General features: G+C 39.1%; 1 protein-coding gene and 1 long non-coding RNA gene across 2 annotated transcripts in view; one reads left to right on the top strand and one right to left on the bottom strand.

The window, feature by feature from the left end:
- LOC310740119 overlaps positions 1–20,853 on the top strand; it is an 80,894-nt gene that overhangs the window by 14,101 nt on the left and 45,940 nt on the right. The gene's annotated exons all lie outside the window — the stretch shown is intronic.
- The window catches only part of crybg2 (crystallin beta-gamma domain containing 2), a 42,165-nt gene that overhangs the window by 8,875 nt on the left and 12,437 nt on the right, over positions 1–20,853 (bottom strand). The window contains exons 4-16 of the mRNA XM_083566462.1: positions 19,580–20,853; positions 11,850–13,575; positions 7,469–7,516; positions 5,207–5,325; positions 4,591–4,786; positions 3,812–3,951; positions 3,410–3,536; positions 3,292–3,327; positions 3,054–3,193; positions 2,418–2,544; positions 2,068–2,216; positions 919–1,045; positions 622–654 (exon numbers count right to left, since the gene is read on the bottom strand). The exon at positions 19,580–20,853 is cut by the window's right edge and continues 1,212 nt beyond it. Of these exons, the coding sequence (XP_083422588.1) occupies positions 622–654; positions 919–1,045; positions 2,068–2,216; positions 2,418–2,544; positions 3,054–3,193; positions 3,292–3,327; positions 3,410–3,536; positions 3,812–3,951; positions 4,591–4,786; positions 5,207–5,325; positions 7,469–7,516; positions 11,850–13,575; positions 19,580–20,853 (4,242 nt within the window). The remainder of the gene's footprint in view (positions 1–621; positions 655–918; positions 1,046–2,067; positions 2,217–2,417; positions 2,545–3,053; positions 3,194–3,291; positions 3,328–3,409; positions 3,537–3,811; positions 3,952–4,590; positions 4,787–5,206; positions 5,326–7,468; positions 7,517–11,849; positions 13,576–19,579) is intronic.

Below are 20,853 nucleotides of genomic sequence, written 5' to 3'. Positions count from 1 at the left end.
CAAACATCTCATGTTAAATAAAAGTTCATGCTGAAAAACGATAACATTAAAACAGAACTGTCTGAGCTGCTGTTATAGCGAATTAATCAACACTAGAACAACACTAGAAGTCGACCGAATTATCAGGATAATTTTTGCCTTTTTTTTTTTAATTACTCAAATTACACCAATTATTAGACAGGCGCATCTGAGACACCAGACCGTGCATGTTCATCCTGAGCTTAAGTAAGAGAACATAACTCTCTCATACCAGCAGGTGGCAGTAGTCTGTATTTGGCAACCAAACAGGCAAACAGAAAGAGCTAGAAGTGTAAATATATAAAGTTGTAATGGACTCGAGCAGCACTGGTACAAAAACCTGGTGATCAGTGCACTGATTGGAGGCATGTGTTGTTTAACAAATGTTTCATTTAAACAATTTTCTGCATCACTTTTTATCGATTAAGGATTAGATTTTATGGCATGAAGGGAAAAAAAATCTACTGCTAATCAACACTTTCTGATCCAGAACTAACACACACACACACACACACACACACACACACACACACACACACACACACACACACACACAAACACACGTTCTATTGAGGGCATAATGTCAGTAGTTTAAAAACTCACCTCGCTGCGGAAAGTCTGAGAATCAGCCAGGGCCTAAAACACAGGAAAATTCACCAGTGATATTAAACAATCAGTGTATAATAACGTTATATTACAATTTTCTGTAAATCAAAGAACAAAAATAAAACTGGCATCAACGCTAGTTTTTTTTAAACAAGGTTTTTGTTGAATATACTAAATTGTTATAAAATCACACTGTTTATTGCCAGTGGATTTCTTCTGCTCTTTCAGTGAGAGAAGAACAATCAGGTGAGAAGAATGTGAGAATGTGGATTGGCTCTTGGTGTGTTTCTTTACAGGCAGTATGGGTTGGATGGAGCAGATCCGGTTATCGTCCGAGCCCCAGTCAGCACAGTTGTTGTAGAAACCTTTCTCCAGAACGTACTGGTTTCCTGAGTAATCCACGTGAGAGTACGCCACCCACCTGTCAACCAGAGAACAGCCACTGTTCATCACCTGCACATTATCTCAAGTACAGAGCAACAGATTCTACAGAAACTGAGAGTGAAGTAAATAAAACATGAGGGTAATGAAAGTGAGAACTTCAGCAGGAAATAAAGTGTATGTTCCAGAAGAAAAGCGAGAGCAATGTAACAGAATAGAAATACTAAAATCAAGAGTAAAGCAAGAGAATGGAAAAAAGAAGCGAGATCAAAGTGAGAAAATTCTCTCAAAGAAATCTCAGTAATGTGGAAGTCGAACTAATGTTAATGACAGTAAAAGGACCTGAAGTAACAGGAGTAAATAAAGGAGAGAAAACAAAGTCTGGTAAAGTGAGAGTGAAGTGAGAGTGAAGTGAGAGTGAAGTGAGAATAAAGTGAGAATAAAGTGAGAGTGAAGTGAGAGTGAAGTGAGAATAAAGTGAGAATACAGTGAGAATAAAGTGAGAATAAAGTGAGAGTGAAGTGAGAGTGAAGTGAGAGTGAAGTGAGAGTGAAGTGAGAGTGAAGTGAGAGTGAAGTGAGAATAAAGTGAGAGTGAAGTGAGAATAAAGTGAGAGTGAAGTGAGAATAAAGTGAGAATACAGTGAGAATACAGTGAGAGTGAAGTTAGAATAAAGTGAGAGTGAAGTGAGAGTGAAGTGAGAATAAAGTGAGAGTGAAGTGAGAATAAAGTGAGAGTGAAGTGAGAATAAAGTGAGAGTGAAGTGAGAGTGAAGTGAGAATAAAGTGAGAGTGAAGTGAGAATAAAGTGAGAGTGAAGTGAGAGTGAAGTGAGAATAAAGTGAGAGTGAAGTGAGAATAAAGTGAGAGTGAAGTGAGAATAAAGTGAGAGTGACGTGAGAATAAAGTGAGAGTGACGTGAGAATAAAGTGAGAGTGACGTGAGAATAAAGTGAGAGTGACGTGAGAATAAAGTGAGAGTGAAGTGAGAGTAAAAAGAGAGTGAAGTGAGAGCAGATGATGGTCAGTATGAGGTGTTTTCGGAGAGTGTGAATTTTACTTACGCTCCACTGATAACATGGATGGAGCGAGTAGATGTGCTGAAACCAAACAGCTCCACATCTGGAATGGCCTCTGTCACATCAAGTGTATGATCTTCTTCCACCTCCTCACTTGACATCTCCAACAGCTCCACCATGGGGTAACTCAGGTCCTGCACACCACAAAGAACTTCAATATATTTTACATAGACTGTGTTTCTACTGTCACATGATCACAAATAGCATTTCAGACATACCTGTAAAAATGTACCTTTATATATGATATCATCTACTCATACAAATTAAAAGTGTGTTACAGTCCTGTGTGTGTGTGTGTGTGTGTGTGTGTGTGTGTGTGTAGGATTGATGCTTACAGTTCGGATGACCCGGACTGAGCGCAGTTCAGAGTCACAGCCTCCCCACGCTCTCCAGTCATGGTACTCGCCCTCCTCCAGCAGATATTGATGTCCACGAAATCCTTCCTTCTCATAACCTACCCATCTGATACAGAGAGAGAGAGAGAGAGAGAGAGAGAGAGAGAGAGAGAGAGAGAGAGAGAGAGAAGAGAGAGAGAGAGAAAGAGAGAGATGAAAAAGTGCAAGTTCAAATTGAATTTCTACATTCAAAAGTTTTTTTAGTAAAAAAAATAAAATTTTAATGAATAAGAATTTTTTCCACACAATACGACACAAACCTTCTCAGAAATAATCAAGATAACCGGACGTTACGCTATATGCAGTACCACCCATAGTTAACAGGGGGTGCTGTTTTCATAACCATAATGTTTATGAGCTAGTGTGTCTGGGGGAAGAAATTTTTCTTGTGAATTTGTATTTTCTTGTAAATACTGTGTTTAGAAGCAAATATTATAAAGAAGTGTGTGGCAAAAGGAAGTGAGTGAAGCCGAATTGATGCAACAGTTCTGATTTTACTGCACAAAACAAGTTTTTTTAATACAGAATGCAAAATTTTACACACAAACACACACACACACACACACACACACTCACATGGCGCCGATGACCTTAATGGACCCGACACTGTACATGAAAGCCGTCTGCTGTTGATCTGTTCTGGTTATAAAGTCTCTCATGTTGGTGTAAATCTCACGGCTTTTCCCAGTGAAATATGTTTTTTCATAGATCACCAGCTAAGAAGGAAAACATAACACATAAGACACACACACACACACACACACACACACACGTAGACAATACATGTATCTTTTGTATTTGTGATTGCACTTACTTTAGGCTCGTTGGGTTTTTCCACACTCGGTTCTCCCTAAACCACAAACGATACTCCATGAGCTCTGCATCCATCACAACTCACACTAAATCCATGTTTAACAGGACGACACACTTACGATCTTCAGAGGATGAAGGGAGCCTACGTAGGGGTGGGTGACGCCCCAGGCGCCTGGATTTGGGAAGCCTCCAACCTCCAGTACTCGTGGGACGCCCTGGAAGAACGGTTCTGCGAACACGAGCCACCTGTAAGATGGAGAGAGGAAACTGAATGAGTGACTCCATAATGTGATGTGATGTACAAATGGCTCCTTCAGTGGTTCAAGTAATTTTATATGGTTCCGTCACACGATTAGTATTCAGATTCAGTCCAACAGTAAAATCAAGATTTGCATGAGTTCTTGGTGCTCAGAGTCGTGTAACGCAGATGCAGGATTTTGCTGTAGTCTGAGTTTAACCCTAGTCTTTAAACTCAAAACTAAAAATACAATTAAGAATTCAAAGAATTAGAAACGACTCACAGCCCAGCGTTAATGATGATGGAGTTGGCTTTAATGGGGAAGCCGTAGATACGAGCGTCATCTGATGTGTCCCTGAACACCACTTTCTTTCCCTCAGCGTTCTGCTCAGGGAAGAGACAGATCTCAGGAACGCTGTAGTCCTGAGAAAGAGATCGAGAGCAGTGTTTGACCTCACATGAAGAACAGGTTTACAAACACTACTACATAAATAGTCAAATAAATACATAATAAATAAAGGGTGTGTTTGTGGTTTTTCTCCATCACCTTTAGCACATTTCTTTCTAACCTTCAGCTTAATAAAAATAAAATGTATTTAAGAAATGACTGTTTTTTATTTTAGATTTACAAATGGACCATAAGTCACTTCTGCTTTCTACAGAGAAACTGGTTAAATTTATAAAAAAAAATATTATTAACAAACATCAAAAAACAGTTATAAAAATATAATTAAATGAGATTAGAAAAATACATTTTAAAACAATTAGAAAAGTTTCCTGTAATTTAAGTGAAAAAAGTACATCCATTGTGTGTGTGTGTGTGTGTGTGAGTGTGTGTGTGTGTGTGTGTGTGTGTGTGTGTGTGTGTGTGTGTGTGTGTGTGTGTGTGTGTGAACTGACGTCACTTCTTTGGTCTGTTAAAGTTTGTAGTTTGACAAAAAAACATGGTGCTTTTTCAAGGTTTGCTTTTTAACAGTCATATTTTAGATTTGCATATAAACAATAAATTGACATTATTTATTTAAATATATCTTTTTTTTTAGTTGAGCGTAACCCTCGTACCCTCACGGCTCTGCGTAGTGACCCGATGACAAAGCGTCTCTGTTCCGCACGTCCGGGTTTCTCGTCCTCCTGTTCTCCATTCTGCTCAACTCTCGGCTCGTCCTCTGGAGCTCTGAAGGGAATAGTCAGCTCGATGTCTCCTTCATCCAGAGCGATCTTCTCTCCCTTAAACTCCGGCTTCTCGTACAAAACCCATCTGCAAAGTTCCGATCATTTCTTGTGAAACGTTTTCATTCAACGTCATTCATTAAACTGTCATTTCATTTTATTTATTATTAAATTTAAATGGTAAATGATCATAATTGTTATTTATTTAATAGAACTCACATGTGATCAATCATTTATAATCAGTATTTTAATAAATCGAATAATGGAAATGGTATTTGTTTAAAAGGCATGAAAGTTAAATGATTTTTTTTGTGACATTGCATGTTTTTAATGCATATATACTTTATTTTTATCTCGTTATTAATCCACTGACACTTCCCTTCGAAAAACTAATTTATCCATAATCTAAAATACAATATATAATATAAAAGAACAATTTTGAACAATACAATTACAAATTATCAGTGTGTGTGTGTGTGTGTGTGTTTGTGTGAGACTTTGTCCTCACCCTCCTCGGACAACTCTAATGGAGATGGTTTCTGAAAACTCCCACTCTGTAGCATCCACTACATCTCCCTTCAGCTCGATTCTCTGTCCACGCAGTCCTGGACGACTGTATATAAACATCTAATAAAGAGAATAAAACCGCAACTTTAATCAAAACCAAAACTCCTTAAACTCTAACTATGATCAAACAGATAACAAGCTGCAGTACCGGCTCCAGCCACCAGGGCTGATCATGAGCAGAGATGCTTGTTCTTTACTGTACAGTCAGAACTCCAGATCTGTGTTTCACACATCATCATCACACTGTTCCTCAAAGGTTCTTTAAGTAAATAAGGGTTCCTGAAGGTTCTACAGAACCTTTACAGATGGCCCATCTTCATAATTTATGGTGAATATTCATATAATTAATACAACTTAAATGTGTCTTTATGAATCTCATCATTGGTATAATGTTAGATGAAATAAAATGGTTTTGGATTGCTTGCGTTATTTATATAAAGTGTTAGTTATATAAAGTGATCGTTTCTGTCCTTTTCTATAGTTATGTTGCTTTATTTTGGGTTTTCCAACAATCAGGATGTGGACGGTGCAGATGTGTTGAATTTTTCTCAAAGATTTTGAGTTTTATAAAAACAGTCTGATTATAAGGTGAGCATATTTTTATCGACCTGCATTTCCTTTTCCTTCAGTTGGATTTGTTCCAGAATCGCAGACACACTGAGACGACACAGCTAATAAAATCTACTCATGTTAAAGGCAATCATTTTAGTGCAATAACAATAATAATTGTTACATGCGCAATAACTTTTATACCAGACTGACTTTTCTTGCCATCTGTTTCACTGCTGCTATACATTTTATGTCACTTAATATATATATTTTTTCATATTTTTTATTAATACTTTTCTTTAATTTTACTGTGAACAACTGCAACCAAACAGTTTCACTACGAGATCAATAAAATATTCTGATTCTATTTTAGTAAATAAAAATCTTGCATTCGAATATATTCTTTTTATATAAAATATTCTTTCTTGTTTCTTGTTTAATTAAACTCAGATGTGTATTAAATTAAAACAGATGGTGTTACAGATCAGATTGTGGTCTAAGACACTGTTTAGTGTTTAGGATTCAGAGTTACATAAAGAAGCTGCGTAAAATAATCGGCTTGTAGAACAGGTCTGAATTTTGAATCAGGTTTTGTTCAGGATTAATGAAACGTGTCTGAGAAGTGATGTGGAAAAGAAAAAACATTCTGCTCTAAAGGTAAAAAAAAAAAAAAAACACATTACACAACGTAATGAAAGTCGTTATGTGGCGTAACGGCATGAAAACGTTGTCCTCAGTTATGGAACAGCAGGAGAAGAGCATACCTAGTAATCTACGTCTCTCTCTCTCTCTCTCTCTCTCTCTCTCTCTCTCTCTCTCTCTCTCTCTCTCTCTCTCTCACATATGTTTTCTGATATCACTGGCTCGGACTCAATCTCTCCAAACCTGTTCACTTCATCTTCATGTTCTACTTCTGCTCAGAGCTTCACGCACCTGCATGATCATCAAGCTCCAGCGTTTGCTACACGATGCCTGTAAATTGTCTCACTAATATATACAAATTACACTTGCTATGAACATGTCCTGGTCCTTGGTCCTAATGCTCAGGTCCTAGACATCTGAATCACTAGCACAATAACACGAACATTTTCTAGATGTTTTTTTCTTAAAACACCACATGTGCAGGGGTGTGAAACGCTCTTATAAAGTCAGGGCTATAAAAGGTCAGGATGATAAAGAAGCTGCAGGAAGCAGAAAAGATCAGCTTGTTGGTTCAGGTCTGACATTTGTTCCAGGTTTGTTCAAGATTAAAAAAAAATGTGTCTGAAATGAGACGTGGAAAAGAAACTTCCTGCTCTAAAGGTCTGGTTGTGACATCATAAAAACACGACATCAACATTAATTATAAATAAAATCTTCACTAAAGAAATAAAAGACATAAAATTCACAACATTTTGTTTAATAAACTCAGTAATAAAACTTTATGAGGTGTGTGTGTGTGTGTGTGTGTGTGTGTGTGTATGTTTGTTACTGAACAGTATAAAGGTGTGTGTTATTCTACAGATGTGTGTTAACTTATAGATGGGCGTGTTAAATTATAAAGGTGTGTGTAATTGTGTATATTGGTGTGTGTTAATCTATAGAGGTGTGTGTTAGTCTATAGAGGTGTGTGTGATTGTGTATAGAGGTGTGTGTTAGTGTGCATTAGACTCACCTTCCCCGGTCGAGGGTTCAGTTTTCCATGTTCCTTCTCTTTAGTGAGCTGCATGAGAAAAAGGTTTGGAGAATTACACACAAATACACAACCACAAAACTGATTAGCATCACTTTCACATTGTGTAATTTTAGGTTTGTGCTGTTTTTACACAAAACACTACAGAATTACTGTTAAACAAATAAAAGAAAGTGGGTTGTCAAAATACACTGTCATGCTAAAGATGTGTTTTTATGATTATAGGACATAAGTGTTTTGTGTTCTCGAGTTTGGGTCTGTGCCACATCCTCTTATCTTAAAATCTGTGTATGCGAGTGTGTGTGTGTGTGTGTGTGTGTGTGCGTGTGAGTGAGTGAGTATTTGGTTTAATAAGGAGAGGCTGTGTTTTCCCTGATACTCAGGCAGAAGTCTTTGCACAATTCACTCAGCCGTGGTAATTAAAACAGGAGTGACGGCTGGAACTCACAAACAATCCTCCAAGTGTCTGTTTGATTAGTGTGTGTTCCTGATCACAAAACATGCAAAGTCAGAAATCACATGATCTCTGGATTACGTGGTGATAAAGCGTGTATGCGCTCTCCTTACAGCTCGCCTGGGAGACTTGAACACACACTGTGAGGGGATTCCACCAAAATAAATCAGTCTACAGCATGACAGCAGACTGATGTGTGCTGAAATGCCATCATTTAAATAAGCTGCATTTCTTCCATATAAGAAGTTTAAGCAAAAATATTTTGACAAATTTGTACGTATTTTTACTGGCTTTAAAATGTAGAATGTGGGGCCTTATAACAAGAACTGTCCGTAATTAAACTTTATTAAACAAATTAAATAAATAAAATAGGTAACTTTTTTTTTACAACCGATTGTGATACTATTAGACTTCTTTCTGCAGTAGAAATATAATTAGAGTTTCAAGCACAACTCTTTCTGAGTCTTATCCTTAATGAACCCTTTTGCATTTGTGCAAAAGAAAATCGTGCCATTTTTATCAGTGTTCAGAGCTTTGATGAAGTGCAAATACACGCTTTAGTGCCTTTGGCTAATTTCACTAATGTTTACAGACAAGCAGACAACTTTTCCTAACTCCTCCTTCTCTAAGCAAATAGTTCTCGTCACATCTCCATCATCCAACAACAGACAAACAAATGAAGGGCCTCAATGTTGGACAGAAAGTCGTCACTCATCCCACGAGCCAAACACTTTGCTCTAAACAGCTTTATTCCTTCCATCCATCCATCCATCCATCCATCCATCCATCCATCCATCATCCATCATCCATCTTTTACTTAAATCATAGAACTTTTTAAAGTTTTAAATGTATTACACTTTATGAACGATAGACTATACATTCTATGCATTTATAGTAAAAATACAACTTACTAGTAGATAAGCAGTTGTGCTACTTTTATAGCTTCTGTTATAGAAAAATCTGAACTCTTTCTGACCAATCAGAATTTAGGATTTTAAATAAGGTTGGATAAATAAGGCAGAAAGCTTGCAGCTCAGTGGTTAAGGCATTAGACTCTGGATCGGAAGGTTATAGGTTCAAATCCCAGCACCACCAAGCTGCTACTGCTGGGCCATTGAGCAAGAGCCTTAATCTTCAACTGCTCAGTTTTAAGGACGTCTGCTAAATGCCATAAAGGTACATGTAATTAAACCTGGGCTTAAACACATCATTAAAGCACTGCTTTATCTCATTATATGCCTACAAAATGTATAAGCTACATATATTATAATAGATCACTGAGCTTTACACACACCCACACACACACACACACACACACACACACACACACACACACACACAGAGGTGTGTTTAAAAGCCCGAGGGAACAAACATGCTGACTCTGTGCATAGACTTGCGTTTAATGATCTTTAATGATTTCTCTCTCACTTTCCTCCATCAACTTCTATTGAAATACCACCACACACTCTTGCTGCCAGCTGGTCTGGGTGTGTCCTAGTCCCATCTATACACAACCTGCCTCGAACCACCATCATATTATAACACTGATATAAAATACGATTCATTAATATTACTCAAATTCCTACAGTACTATTGTCTGTGTCTATATGCTGCTTCGTCACACTTCTCCTCGTGTGTTTATCAACTCTATATCACTCCATAGAAATTCCTCAGAAACCTTCAGTTATTCAGTCAAACCTGTTTTGTTTTTTTGTTTTTCTAATCAAACGGATTCCTGCGTAGGTCAAGTCAAGTCAAGTCCAATTTTCCTCATTAAGAACATTCACAAATACTTTAAAAAAGATTTAATGAGAGAAAAGATTAGAGAAGGTGATGGGACATCAATATGGACCAGGTAACAGGTGGTGATTAGAAGATGTCTGGTAGGAGAGTAATGATAGAGAAGGTCCAGAAAGAGCTTTCTATACACAGTCTACACAAGCCAGATGGTTCTGAAGAAACAGGAGAAATCTGATTTCAGTCTCTGAAACTGACAGTTTCAGATTCATCTCTCAGAAGACGTGCAGGGGGAACATCTACAAACCATCAACTTCAGCTGTGAGATAAAATCAGCGAGCCGGTCTAAGGAAAGCGGTGGGAAATAACATGCACTTAAATAGAACTAAAAACATTAAAACACACACAAAAACAACACTGTGGAAGTGAAATCCTACTGTCCACCTGCCACTTTCTGATCACTTCAGGGCTCAGATCAATTAAGTAGCTGGGTAATTAACATGCTGGTAAACTAGCGCACACGAGTCTCATTTCAGTCTCAGGGGATTCATTTGCTTCTGATGACTTTCTATTTTAGCACGACAGTCCCGTCACACAGCACGCAGGTTCTCTTGGTGCAAAGTTGCAGAACATCTAATGGCATATTTTTATGTATCTATTATGAATTAAATGAAATGATTTACAACCACGTTACAGTGTAAATGCTTTTTTTTCTTTTACAAACTCTAATTCTTATGTACAATTGTGTTTTAGTGGCACCTTAAAAAAGAAAAAAATATATAAGAGCTCTATGAGAGTAAATTGTTCACCTCTTCGCAGATGTTACATTTCCTCAATGCTTTTTTTCTTCTGAATATATTGAGTTTCCTACAGAAACGCTGCAGTGTCTGTTTATTAAGTATAACACCATGCTGATGTGAAGTTAAATCCACACAAATCCTCTACATCCGTTTTATGCAAAACATTTCTCACAATTCTGTGATTTTTCACAAAATATCACCACTTTAATCTCGTATCTTTATTCCTGTAGTGTTACCACTTCATTGTCGCAATCTTAGATTTTTTTCTTTTTTTTTAAGGTGCCACTAAAACGCCGTTACACCTCAATATATACAAGATATCAGTAGACGATGACAAAAGCATTCTGCTTTGTTTTGATTTTGTTGTGCAGGAATTCTCAGGAATTCTCTTGATGTGTTTCTCTCTAAACGCATCAATGAAACATTCCAACTGCAGGTTTCTTCAGGAATTCGAATAATTAGCCCACATCCTTGTGTGTCTAAACACGTGTGTGTGTGTGTGTGTGTGTGTGTGTGTGTGTGCGGCATTACACATCACTGTCAACCTGTCTACATTAGGTATCGGAGCAATTAGTGTGTGGAGGAAGCCCTGACATTTATATTTTGTTGTTTGAAAGCAGTGTGATTGTCTCGGGGTGCAGGAGAAGGAGCAGGATATTTACATCCCACCTCGAGCTGAGATCAGCAGGCTGATAATGTTTTACTGCGACGACGCGCTCGAGGGTGACACGAGAACTAATGAATAGAAAAAAAAGACAAGAATGAATTTCTGCAATGAACCAGACCTGACCTCAACCCTGACCTCGAGTTTAAATCCAGTTCTTTAAATCAACGACATAATCCAGGAGCTACAGAAGTGTTCAGATCAATCAAGAACAAAACATGGAGCTGTGAATGCAGGTGAAAGACTTTGCGTTCAGGTTTGCGTCAGGACCTGCTGCTTGCTCAAATGTTACTGTATGTTTGAACAACTATTAAAAGATGTTTGAGTCACCGGGTTATGACGCTACCGGACCGGCACGGTGAGACCGGATGACAGAAGTTAGAGCTCGTCCACTTCAGAAGAAAAGAGGAAACGTGAATACTGCATGAGAGGTAAGGTAATGGATACGAGCCTCTGAGACGCCATTGTAATCCCTTTTTCTCTGAGGTGTTCTTTTCTCCGTTACCTTTCACTGCCTACAAGTTCTACAGTGTCACAGAGGCACCTTGTTTCAGTGGAAAAGGAAAGTCCCAAAATGGCATTTCTCAAACTGTAGACTGTAAGACGATCCCCTGTAAAAGGTCATTTAGTGCGACACCGAGCTTAAAAAAAGAAACAGATCGAGACACTAAAATAACAGATTTTTTTATAATTTCTACGAGTACTTACATAGGCATCTGGGAAGGCTTTGTACTTGGCCATTAGACTCCTGTCTGGTCCAGACACCTGGGTGAAACCAAAAACGCCATCGTGAACTGGCGATCTGACGGACGTGGCGCCGAGGCTGAGGGTCCTCTGCAGGCTTGGGGGTTTAACTTGTGATTCTGGTGACAGGCTGCCCAGATGAAGAGGTGTGGTGCTGGAGGTAGGACTCTCAGATGTAGGACTGTGGATGACCAAAGAGCTTCTGCTGATACGAGATGTCTCGGTCAACCCTGGAAGAGAGCTTGGAGGTGTGAAGAATGACAGCTCAAGAGAGGACCCTGTAGACCTGAGTGAGTCTGGTGCTATGGAAATCTTGCTGTGGTAGTCGTGTCCGGAGCTGACCTCAGGCAACGAGGCTGCTCGAAACAGAGAGCGATGTCCTGCTGCCTTGCCATTTTCCTCGTTCTGTTCACTGCGGTAACTGGAAAACAGCAAGCTGTGGTCCAGGCGTGAGCTTCCTAAGACGCCGTTAACTTGAGATCCTTCATCCAGGTTGAGATTTGGAAGTGAGCTCTTGCGCATGATGATGCTACTGAGAGCAGAAGCTCTAGGTGCTATAATAAGAGAGCGTGGCTGAAGATCCTGGCCCTGCTGCTCCTTCAGCATGGTCATCAATGTGAGTGGAGAACGCATATCTTTTGAGGTGCTCCAGTTCAACCCGATGTCCGGCGGCAGGCTGCTGAAAGGCTCAGCGGGTGTAGGAGAGGTCGGGCTGGAGATCTCAGAATTTCCAAAAGGAACCAGGCTCGTGGCATCTTCAACAATTGGAGGCAGAGACGAGAAGGGCAGACTGGTGTTGCTGCGTAGAGACCGGTGTCGAACAGGAGGTGCCATGCTTTTCAGAGTGTCCACCAGAGAGTCCATTTCATGTGGAGAGGAGAGAGCTGAGGTTTCCGGATCAGCCTCAGTCGGGGAAAGCTCCACCCGAGTGGCTTTGAAGACTCCGGAGAAGAATCCGTCCGTCTCGCTGTAATGTGAGTCTGTGTTTGCTATTCCTTCTGATTTTTTCATCTCATTCTCCCCGGCAGGTTCGGGAAGCTCCTCCCAGCTCCTCCCATCCGTCTGGCTCTCACTGCTCACCTGGACTTCGCTCCTCGCATTCCACCAGGTAGTGTTACTGTGGCTACCAGCTGTCTCCAGGGAGACGGCGGAGGGGAGGGTTTCCCAGTCTCGCTCAGAAGAGAAGGTGAGAGTGGAGGAGGAGGAGGAGGAGGAGGAGAAGGAGGAGGAGCGCACACTCGGTTCGTATTCTGAGCTGCTGGAGTATGAGGTATACAGGTGTGTGCTACCTGACACCTCTGACTCCGAGCTGGCTGTTACAGAAGATCTCGATTCTCCTTCACAAATACGGTAGTCGTAGGGCCTTGGCTTCCATTCATCGAGTGTCTCGAGCCTGGTCTCGTTATAAACAGTGTCACTTTTAACACCATTTTCTAATTCCTCCACAACACTCTCATTAAGCACTGAACTGCTTCTGATGCTGCTGTCGTTCACCAGCGAAACCTTTCTCACTTTTTTGCCATCCTCTCGCCCTACTTGAGACACTTTGGGCCTCAGAGTGAAGGTGGTGCTCATCACCCCAACATGAGACATGCTCATGTCTGTGTCTGATTCAGGACAAAGTTCTAAGGGGATCTCGGTGTCAGACTCTTCGATTACTGTGCTGAGAGGAGAGAAGGCATGAGGGAACCTGGAGCAGGAGGAAAAACACAAGGAGAAAGAAAGATGTTAATAAAAACATGAGGATTTTCCTGCTTCAGCATGTCTGAATTAACCTCAGGTCCTGTAGGTGCGTCTCGGGAAAATCAGCACACAGGTTTTAATGGAAGTAGAAGTGACATTTTCATGATATTTCCAGGTGGTTATTTGTGGCTGGATGCAGGACACAGACAGTATACAGGGTGTTTTATTGCACACGTGTTGAACGATGTTGAAGCTCATGAAATGCTGAAGAGGTTGTCAGAGTCATTGTGTTGGAAAAATAAAGAGAACTGAAATTGGAAAAAGAGGAAATATATTCCTTTCAGTGTATTTTTTGAGTAAGAGAAAAAAGACGCTCAGTGTGATTGAGGAAACACAATAAACTGCATCTGAATTTGTTCTTATATTCTGTTTAAATGATTATAAAGATGAAGCATTGAGAAGTACTCGTCTCGTTCAGAGGGTACAGGATTTGAAGTCATAACCTTCTGGATAACGTCACTGAAATATTAGCCCAGGTGTCTGTTATTCAACCAAACGATCACTTGAAATGTTGATTATTATTATTTGTATTATTCTATGACTATATATCGCTGGGAAACACATGATCTAGCTTTTTTAAATCCACTCATGATAAACACCAACTGGTGACAGGGTTGAAATGATCACACACTATATAGAAATACAGGAACTTTTTTGTAATTTGCATAAATAAAAATATTAAATATATACAAAATACTCTACTTTAAACAACTGTAATATGTGGACTTTATAAACAGCATTAACAATTAAATATTTAACTAGTTGAATTCATTGAACAGTATTTTAATTAATTAATTTAATCACAAATATTTTATTTACAAAATATATGTAACACAAAGTAACATACACATTTATTAAAACACTGAATTTATTTCGATTTAAATATCAAACTTTCAATACAGTTTATAGCATTTAATCCACACTAAGGTTTAATAAATGGCTCATGTACGCCCTCTAATGGATACAAAACTCATCACAACCCCGAGAATCAGATTCCACAAAAACATTGAGACTGAAATGAAGATCTCGTGGTCCAACACATTTAGAAACTTTATAAAGTTTGTCTGATTGTAGGTTTAAAGGTTTTATCATCTTCACAGGTCGCTATGTGTGCAGAAGAGAAAAACTTTATTTGGACCTGTTTGGAACACACCACATTCTCTCAGTCTCAATCCTGCATTTCTCTCTTTCTCTCTCTCTTACACCCTTCTTTTCTGCCTCTTTTTCGTCCCCTTTCTCTCACTTTTTCTCTCTTTATCTAACTCCCCTCTATGTACCCTGCTCATTTTTTTTGTCTCTCTCTTATTCTCTTACATCTCTCTCTCTCTCTCTCTCTCTCTCTCTCTCTCTCTCTCTCTCTCTCTCTCTCTCTCTCTCTCACCCCCCCCCTCTCTCTCTCTCACCCCCAATTGTCTCCCTGTTTTTCTGTCGCTCTCCATCTCTCCCTGTCTATACCCGGGTGTGATGTTGCCTGACTGGTTTTAAAACAGAAAACAGAAACACAGTAAAAAAATCATTGTTGTACAAACACATGTTCGGTTTTGTTTATTTTTTTTATCAGATCTGAAGTCAGATTCGTCTTCCTTCTGTCATCAGTTTATTTACAGCAAGCATTAAATAATAATAATAAATGATGTGTTTCAGGATAAAGAAACCAGAGTTTCTAAGTTTTTACTGATAAAATCCTTCTCTATTTTCTCAACTATAAAGATTATTTGGAGAATTGTCAAAGATGAAAACAGTGTGTGTGTGTGTGTGTGTGTGTGTGTGTGTGTGTGTGTGTGTGTGTATACACAACAAACTTTTCACTGTAATCATCAGTGCTGCATGAACAAGACTTTCCTCTCCAAAATTATTACAATCATTATTTTTAACAATACAGTATATATTATTATATTATAAATATGTACAATTCTATTTTAAACATATAGAATTATAGTATTTTTAATAAATAAGTTAACATGAAATAAGTTAATCTGTGATATGAAAATATATTAATCTCAAGGTTTTAATAAACGTTTTATATATATAAAAAAAAAAAGATGTTTAATGTGCTTTAGAGCATCAGTTGTGCAGAGGAAAGTGTGAGTACAGAATCTATAGCTTCATCAGTGCTATTACAGCTGGTGTATCATCCATATTATAGCAAGAAACTCTCAGTGAAGGAAAGAGAAAAGATCCATCATTACTAAAAAATAAAGGTCAGTCAATCCAAAACATCTCAAGCACATATCCTTAAGTGCAGTCACCAAAACTATAAAATGCTATAATAAAACAAGCTCTCGTGAAGACTGATCCAGAAAAAAGATGAAGAGCTACCTCTGCTGCAGTGGATAAGTTTAAAAGTTGGGAAGTTAAGTTGGAAAATCCTTCTAGGTGATGACCTCATGAGTCTGATTGAGAATATGCCAATAGTGTGCAAAGTTCTCATCAAAGTAAAAGGTGGCATTTGAAATTGTAAACCATATTTTGGGATATTTAACATGTTTTGTTTACTACATAACATACATTCATGTCTCATCGTTTAGATCCTTCAGTATTAATGTATAATATTGAAAATGAAGACAAAGCATTGAAGGAGTGAACGTTTTCAGGAGCTGATTTTTTAATGATGCTTATTTTATTTTGGATCCTAAAAACAGATATGGTGATACCATGACATCCAAAAAGGTATGTGATGAAATGTTTATGGCAGAATTAGATCATCACACTGCCTCTCTCAGCCCTGTTCAGGAACATATTTAGCATTCTTTTAAGTACAAAAGATCCAATATAATATAAATAATTTAATACAAACACGACAGGACTGCGCACTTATTTTCAACTAAATACAAAAGCAGTACGCACTTTATAATAAACAATAGTATGTTTTTAGTAAAACACACGTGGCCGGTGTTCTCTCTCTCTGTGTTAAAGTGATGAGATAGTGCCTCGACGTTTACGCAAGCACAACTGAAGTGATGATTGTGAAATGTGAGAGGGTTCCTCAGGAAGTCGAGCGTGTGTGACCTTTCAGCTCATCTTTGAAGGCCACGTTCTGGTGTTCTGCAACTGGGTTTTGTAATCAGGGTGTGTATCAGGGTGTGAACTATAATTTTGCAGCAATAAAAAAATAAACTCACTATAAAATTGTCAACTTCTGTCTTGCATCACCCCTACTGAAACATCTTCACATTTTGTAGCGTCACAACCTGGAACTGATCTGGACTTTACTGGGATCATATGTCAAGAACACAAATAAAATACATTATAATATAAAAGTTGGGAAAAATCATTGTAGTTTTCAGTTCAGTTCAAAATGTATTCAGTTTCTTTATTATGTGTAGAGCTGATATAAAGACTCAGTTCATTCAGGTGCAGTTCCAGATTTTAACACTACAAAACACCACCTTCACTGCGAAGCATGGTGGAGAAACATCATATCCAAAGTTTATTTTCTTTTCCATCTATGCAAAATAATTGATTGTATTTAATGGACTAGAGAGATCAGATATGTAGAGTAGAGGTCGACTGACTCTTCAGTTTTGCAGATTAATTGGCAGCAATAGCTGATTGCTAGAACTATGCAAAAATCTAAACCGATAGTTTTTCCAGGTTGCTTTATACGGTACGAGAGCGGCCTCTAGAGGTAAATCACTGACGCCGCACACCATGATATAATGAAACACAATCGGATAGTTTTACAGAGTTACAAGGAAACATGCCCACAGTGTCACAGTGGCGGGGGGGGGGGGGGGGTGTGGGAGAGACACATTATTGGTAGGATTTTTGTACAACACTACAAAACCATTTTGATTACCTGATTCCTTCACACAGCGTAGTCATCGACAGGTTACGCGGAACAGATATTAGCCAAATATAGAACAATTTCCTCACTCATTTTCAACAAAATGTTCCTTTTCTGTTTTTAGTGTTTGTACTGAACACATCATGCAATTTTGTCCAAATATGAAACACTCAGAGTGGGGCTGTTTCAAGAGAAAAAAAATCAACGACTGAGTGTTTTGTCAAAATCATTGTCGAAAAGAAAAAATGAAATATGAACAAAATATGAAATCACAGCTTTAACTCTGACTGACACTGGATACTCATTCCACAGCTATGCTTCCAGATATTTGAATAGGTCCATCTACTGTAAACTCTATACTGGATGTTGCTATGAAAACAACATCATATTATTTTTAGGATTTTCAGCTGTACTACCGTCAGAGCTACATTTATAGAAAACTAATCAATGCCTTCAAACCATTTACAATCCCAAACATCAGTGTAGTGAATTCTTTTCCTGCCCCTCATACTGACAGATGCCCCAATTTGGTTGTAGTATTTTGTCACTTGTAATGACTGTAATTTAACACGTTTAGGATGCAATCAGCTTTAAACCCCGTGTCTTTGTAAAGATTAGCCCAGAGCCCAGGAATGGCACGAGAAACCTGTCAAGTAAGAAATGAAACATGCGTGAAGAGCAACAAGATTGTGAAAGCATGCAAGGATTTCAGGTTTAAATCAGTTGTCAAAAAAAACATGAAAGCAGAAGCAGCAGCAGCAGCGAGGACAAAAATGTGGAAACTCTGGAAACTTGGTTCATCACTGTGTACACAAAGGTGTTGAGAAAGAGAGTCTGTACTGATCGATACTCTTGGTGTTTGTGGGTGTGGATTTTCCAAGAAAATCAGGCTCAGCTGTGGAACACAGATGACCAAGCACAGATGCTCAAGGTCCCCAAGGGTGGCATCTTGACAATCCCAGGCTTGAACCCTCAACCTTCTGATGAGCTAGCACATCCACTGAATAGAATTAGAATAGAAGGTACTATTCAGGATGATCGTTTTAATTTGTTGTTTTATAAAATCCAAAACTAAATCCATAAATCATTTACATACAAAATGAACCACAAAATCAAAACAGTATCCTGTCTAATTCTTTATAAAACGTTTAGGCAAATGAGAGAAGAGAAATGTGACATCACTGCATGTACAGTACAGGGTTTGAAACTGTCCATCCAGCATTTAGCATCAACATTAAAGCTCAATTATTAGGATTTTGAAGACACGCATTCCTGTCATACAGGAGAACAGCGTGCACAGAAACTGTGGCAGGCTGGTGACAGGTCACACTGAAATGAGGTGAAATGAGTTTGGAATGAGGTGTGGCCTTTTGCAGATTCGATGAACTATTAATGACTCGTACAAAACAAAGTGAGAAACATTCACTTGTCTTTGTGATGCAGCCGACAGGCGAGCAAAGAGACCTGCTCAATGCCGTCTACAGAGTGATGAATGATAAACCTCACTCTCTGTGAGGAGGAAAACAGGATATAGGGATGGCAGCATTTGTGGAAAACCTCAACTAGGTCATGAATTTGTGAGCGAGACACACCTGCAGCAGGAGTTATCAGTTACACTTTAGACCAATGATCTTCTATCGTTCATTCCATATCGCTGCCTCTACTACTATAAGAAACATAAACCCAACCTGAGAGATATGAGGCCATTGATACATTGTGCGATCAGGTGTATCCTCAACCTATAAACAAACTAAGCAGAGTTTCTTTAGCATGAGGACCAGAGATGGAGTTGTTATTTAGGGCTGAGATGCACAGAAATCCGATCTTATGTCGGCCCCCATGGAATGTTCATGGAATTAGACAGAATTCCCAAAGGACACTGAGACTCTAGAAACATGAAACGGAAGGCTCATAGAGTGTGAGTTAGAAAGATGAAAGATAGAAGCAAGGAGGGAAGAAAACAGAAACACAAGCCTCTGAAGGAAAGAATCAATATCAGGGAACGCACCACTTTGGAGTAGAAACATTAAGGCTATCAAATGTCCCACAATTTCTACAAAGGAATTAAGGAAGGAAGGAAATACGGAAGGAAGAAAGGAAGGAAGGAAGAAAGAAAGAAAGAAAAAGAAAGAAAGAAAGAAAGAAAAAGAAAGAACGCACCTACCGGCCAAATGATGTGTGTCTTGCTGCAGGCAGATGGTTAGAGAGTGTCCTCCTACTGGTTGACTTTTGAGGATTGTCTTCTTCCTCACAAAACTCTCTGATGTAAACAATGATTCCTCCCTGGGACTTGTTTTCTCCACAGGTATCTCTATTGCTATCTGCAGCGTCCCCTGATTGGAAGGCAGGATTCTCGACGATGTCTTGTTCCTCTCGTTGAGCGCTGTTTTGAATTTGTTGGAAGGTATCACTGGGCTCTGGTAGTCCTGGTGTGAGAGCAGATTCTAATCTCGGTGCTGGATAGCAGGTGAGAGAACGTGTCTCTGTCTCCTGTGTATTGATGTCGTCTCTATCCACATGGAGCCTGACGATATCTGCGTTTGCTCCACCCCCTGCTGAGTCGTCCCATTGTGGCAGTGTGGGAGATCCAGACTCCTGGGAGGGGCCTGGGCCTGACCCTGCCTCCACGTACAGGTGCGTTTCTGTCTTGCGGTCTCCGAGTGACACTTCACTGTGCAGACTGCAGGGAGGGGCAGGGACACATTCCTGAGACAGACACACTTGCAGAACTGGAGTGTCTGGTTTGATAATAGCAAGATCTTCAGTTAAGATCTGTCGCTCGACCTCACCTGGTGCTGCTTCACTTTCTCCACTTAACTGTACTTCATCCCTAACAAACCTTGGATCCACAAAAAATGTCTTTTCTTTAACAGTCTCCTTTCTCTCCGTAGTGATGGAATATGATGCAAACAGGTTCTTGGTTGTAAAAGTTCTTGGTTCTTCAAGGTTTCTTGTAATGTTTTCTCCTGTATTTTTATCAGCTTGGGAAGATTTAATGTCAGCTGAATCATTTATCTTATCAACCGAATTAAAGGTGTCAAAATCGTTTTCACGTATCACACACTCACACACAGGCTCACTCTTTGTTGTCTGAGGTTCCTTCTCAAACACTGCACATTTTCTCTTGAGTTCTTGAGTAGAGAGGTCATAAATTCCTTCCTCACATTCATCTTCCTCTACATTGTTTCCTCTGAGTAACTCCGATTCCCAGTCTTCAGAAAAAGATCGGTGAGAAAGATCAGTGGGAGTGGAGAAGCTTTCAAGAGAGCAAGGTGTGTTAAAGGTCTCGCACAGAAGACTGGTGGAAATGGTCAGTTCTTGAGGTTCAGGTTCATGCTTTGGATGGTCAGAATCAGAAAGCAGAACTGAGATGTTTGTGTTGTGATTTAAGTCACTGGTGTATGAAGATCTCAACTGGTTAAAGGTTGAAGGTGTATG

This window comes from Silurus aristotelis, assembly GCF_946808225.1.
Source record: "Silurus aristotelis genome assembly, chromosome: 17".
NCBI lineage: Eukaryota > Metazoa > Chordata > Actinopteri > Siluriformes > Siluridae > Silurus > Silurus aristotelis.
Note: the sequence above shows the minus strand (reverse complement) of the source record. Positions and strands in the feature narration are given on the sequence as shown.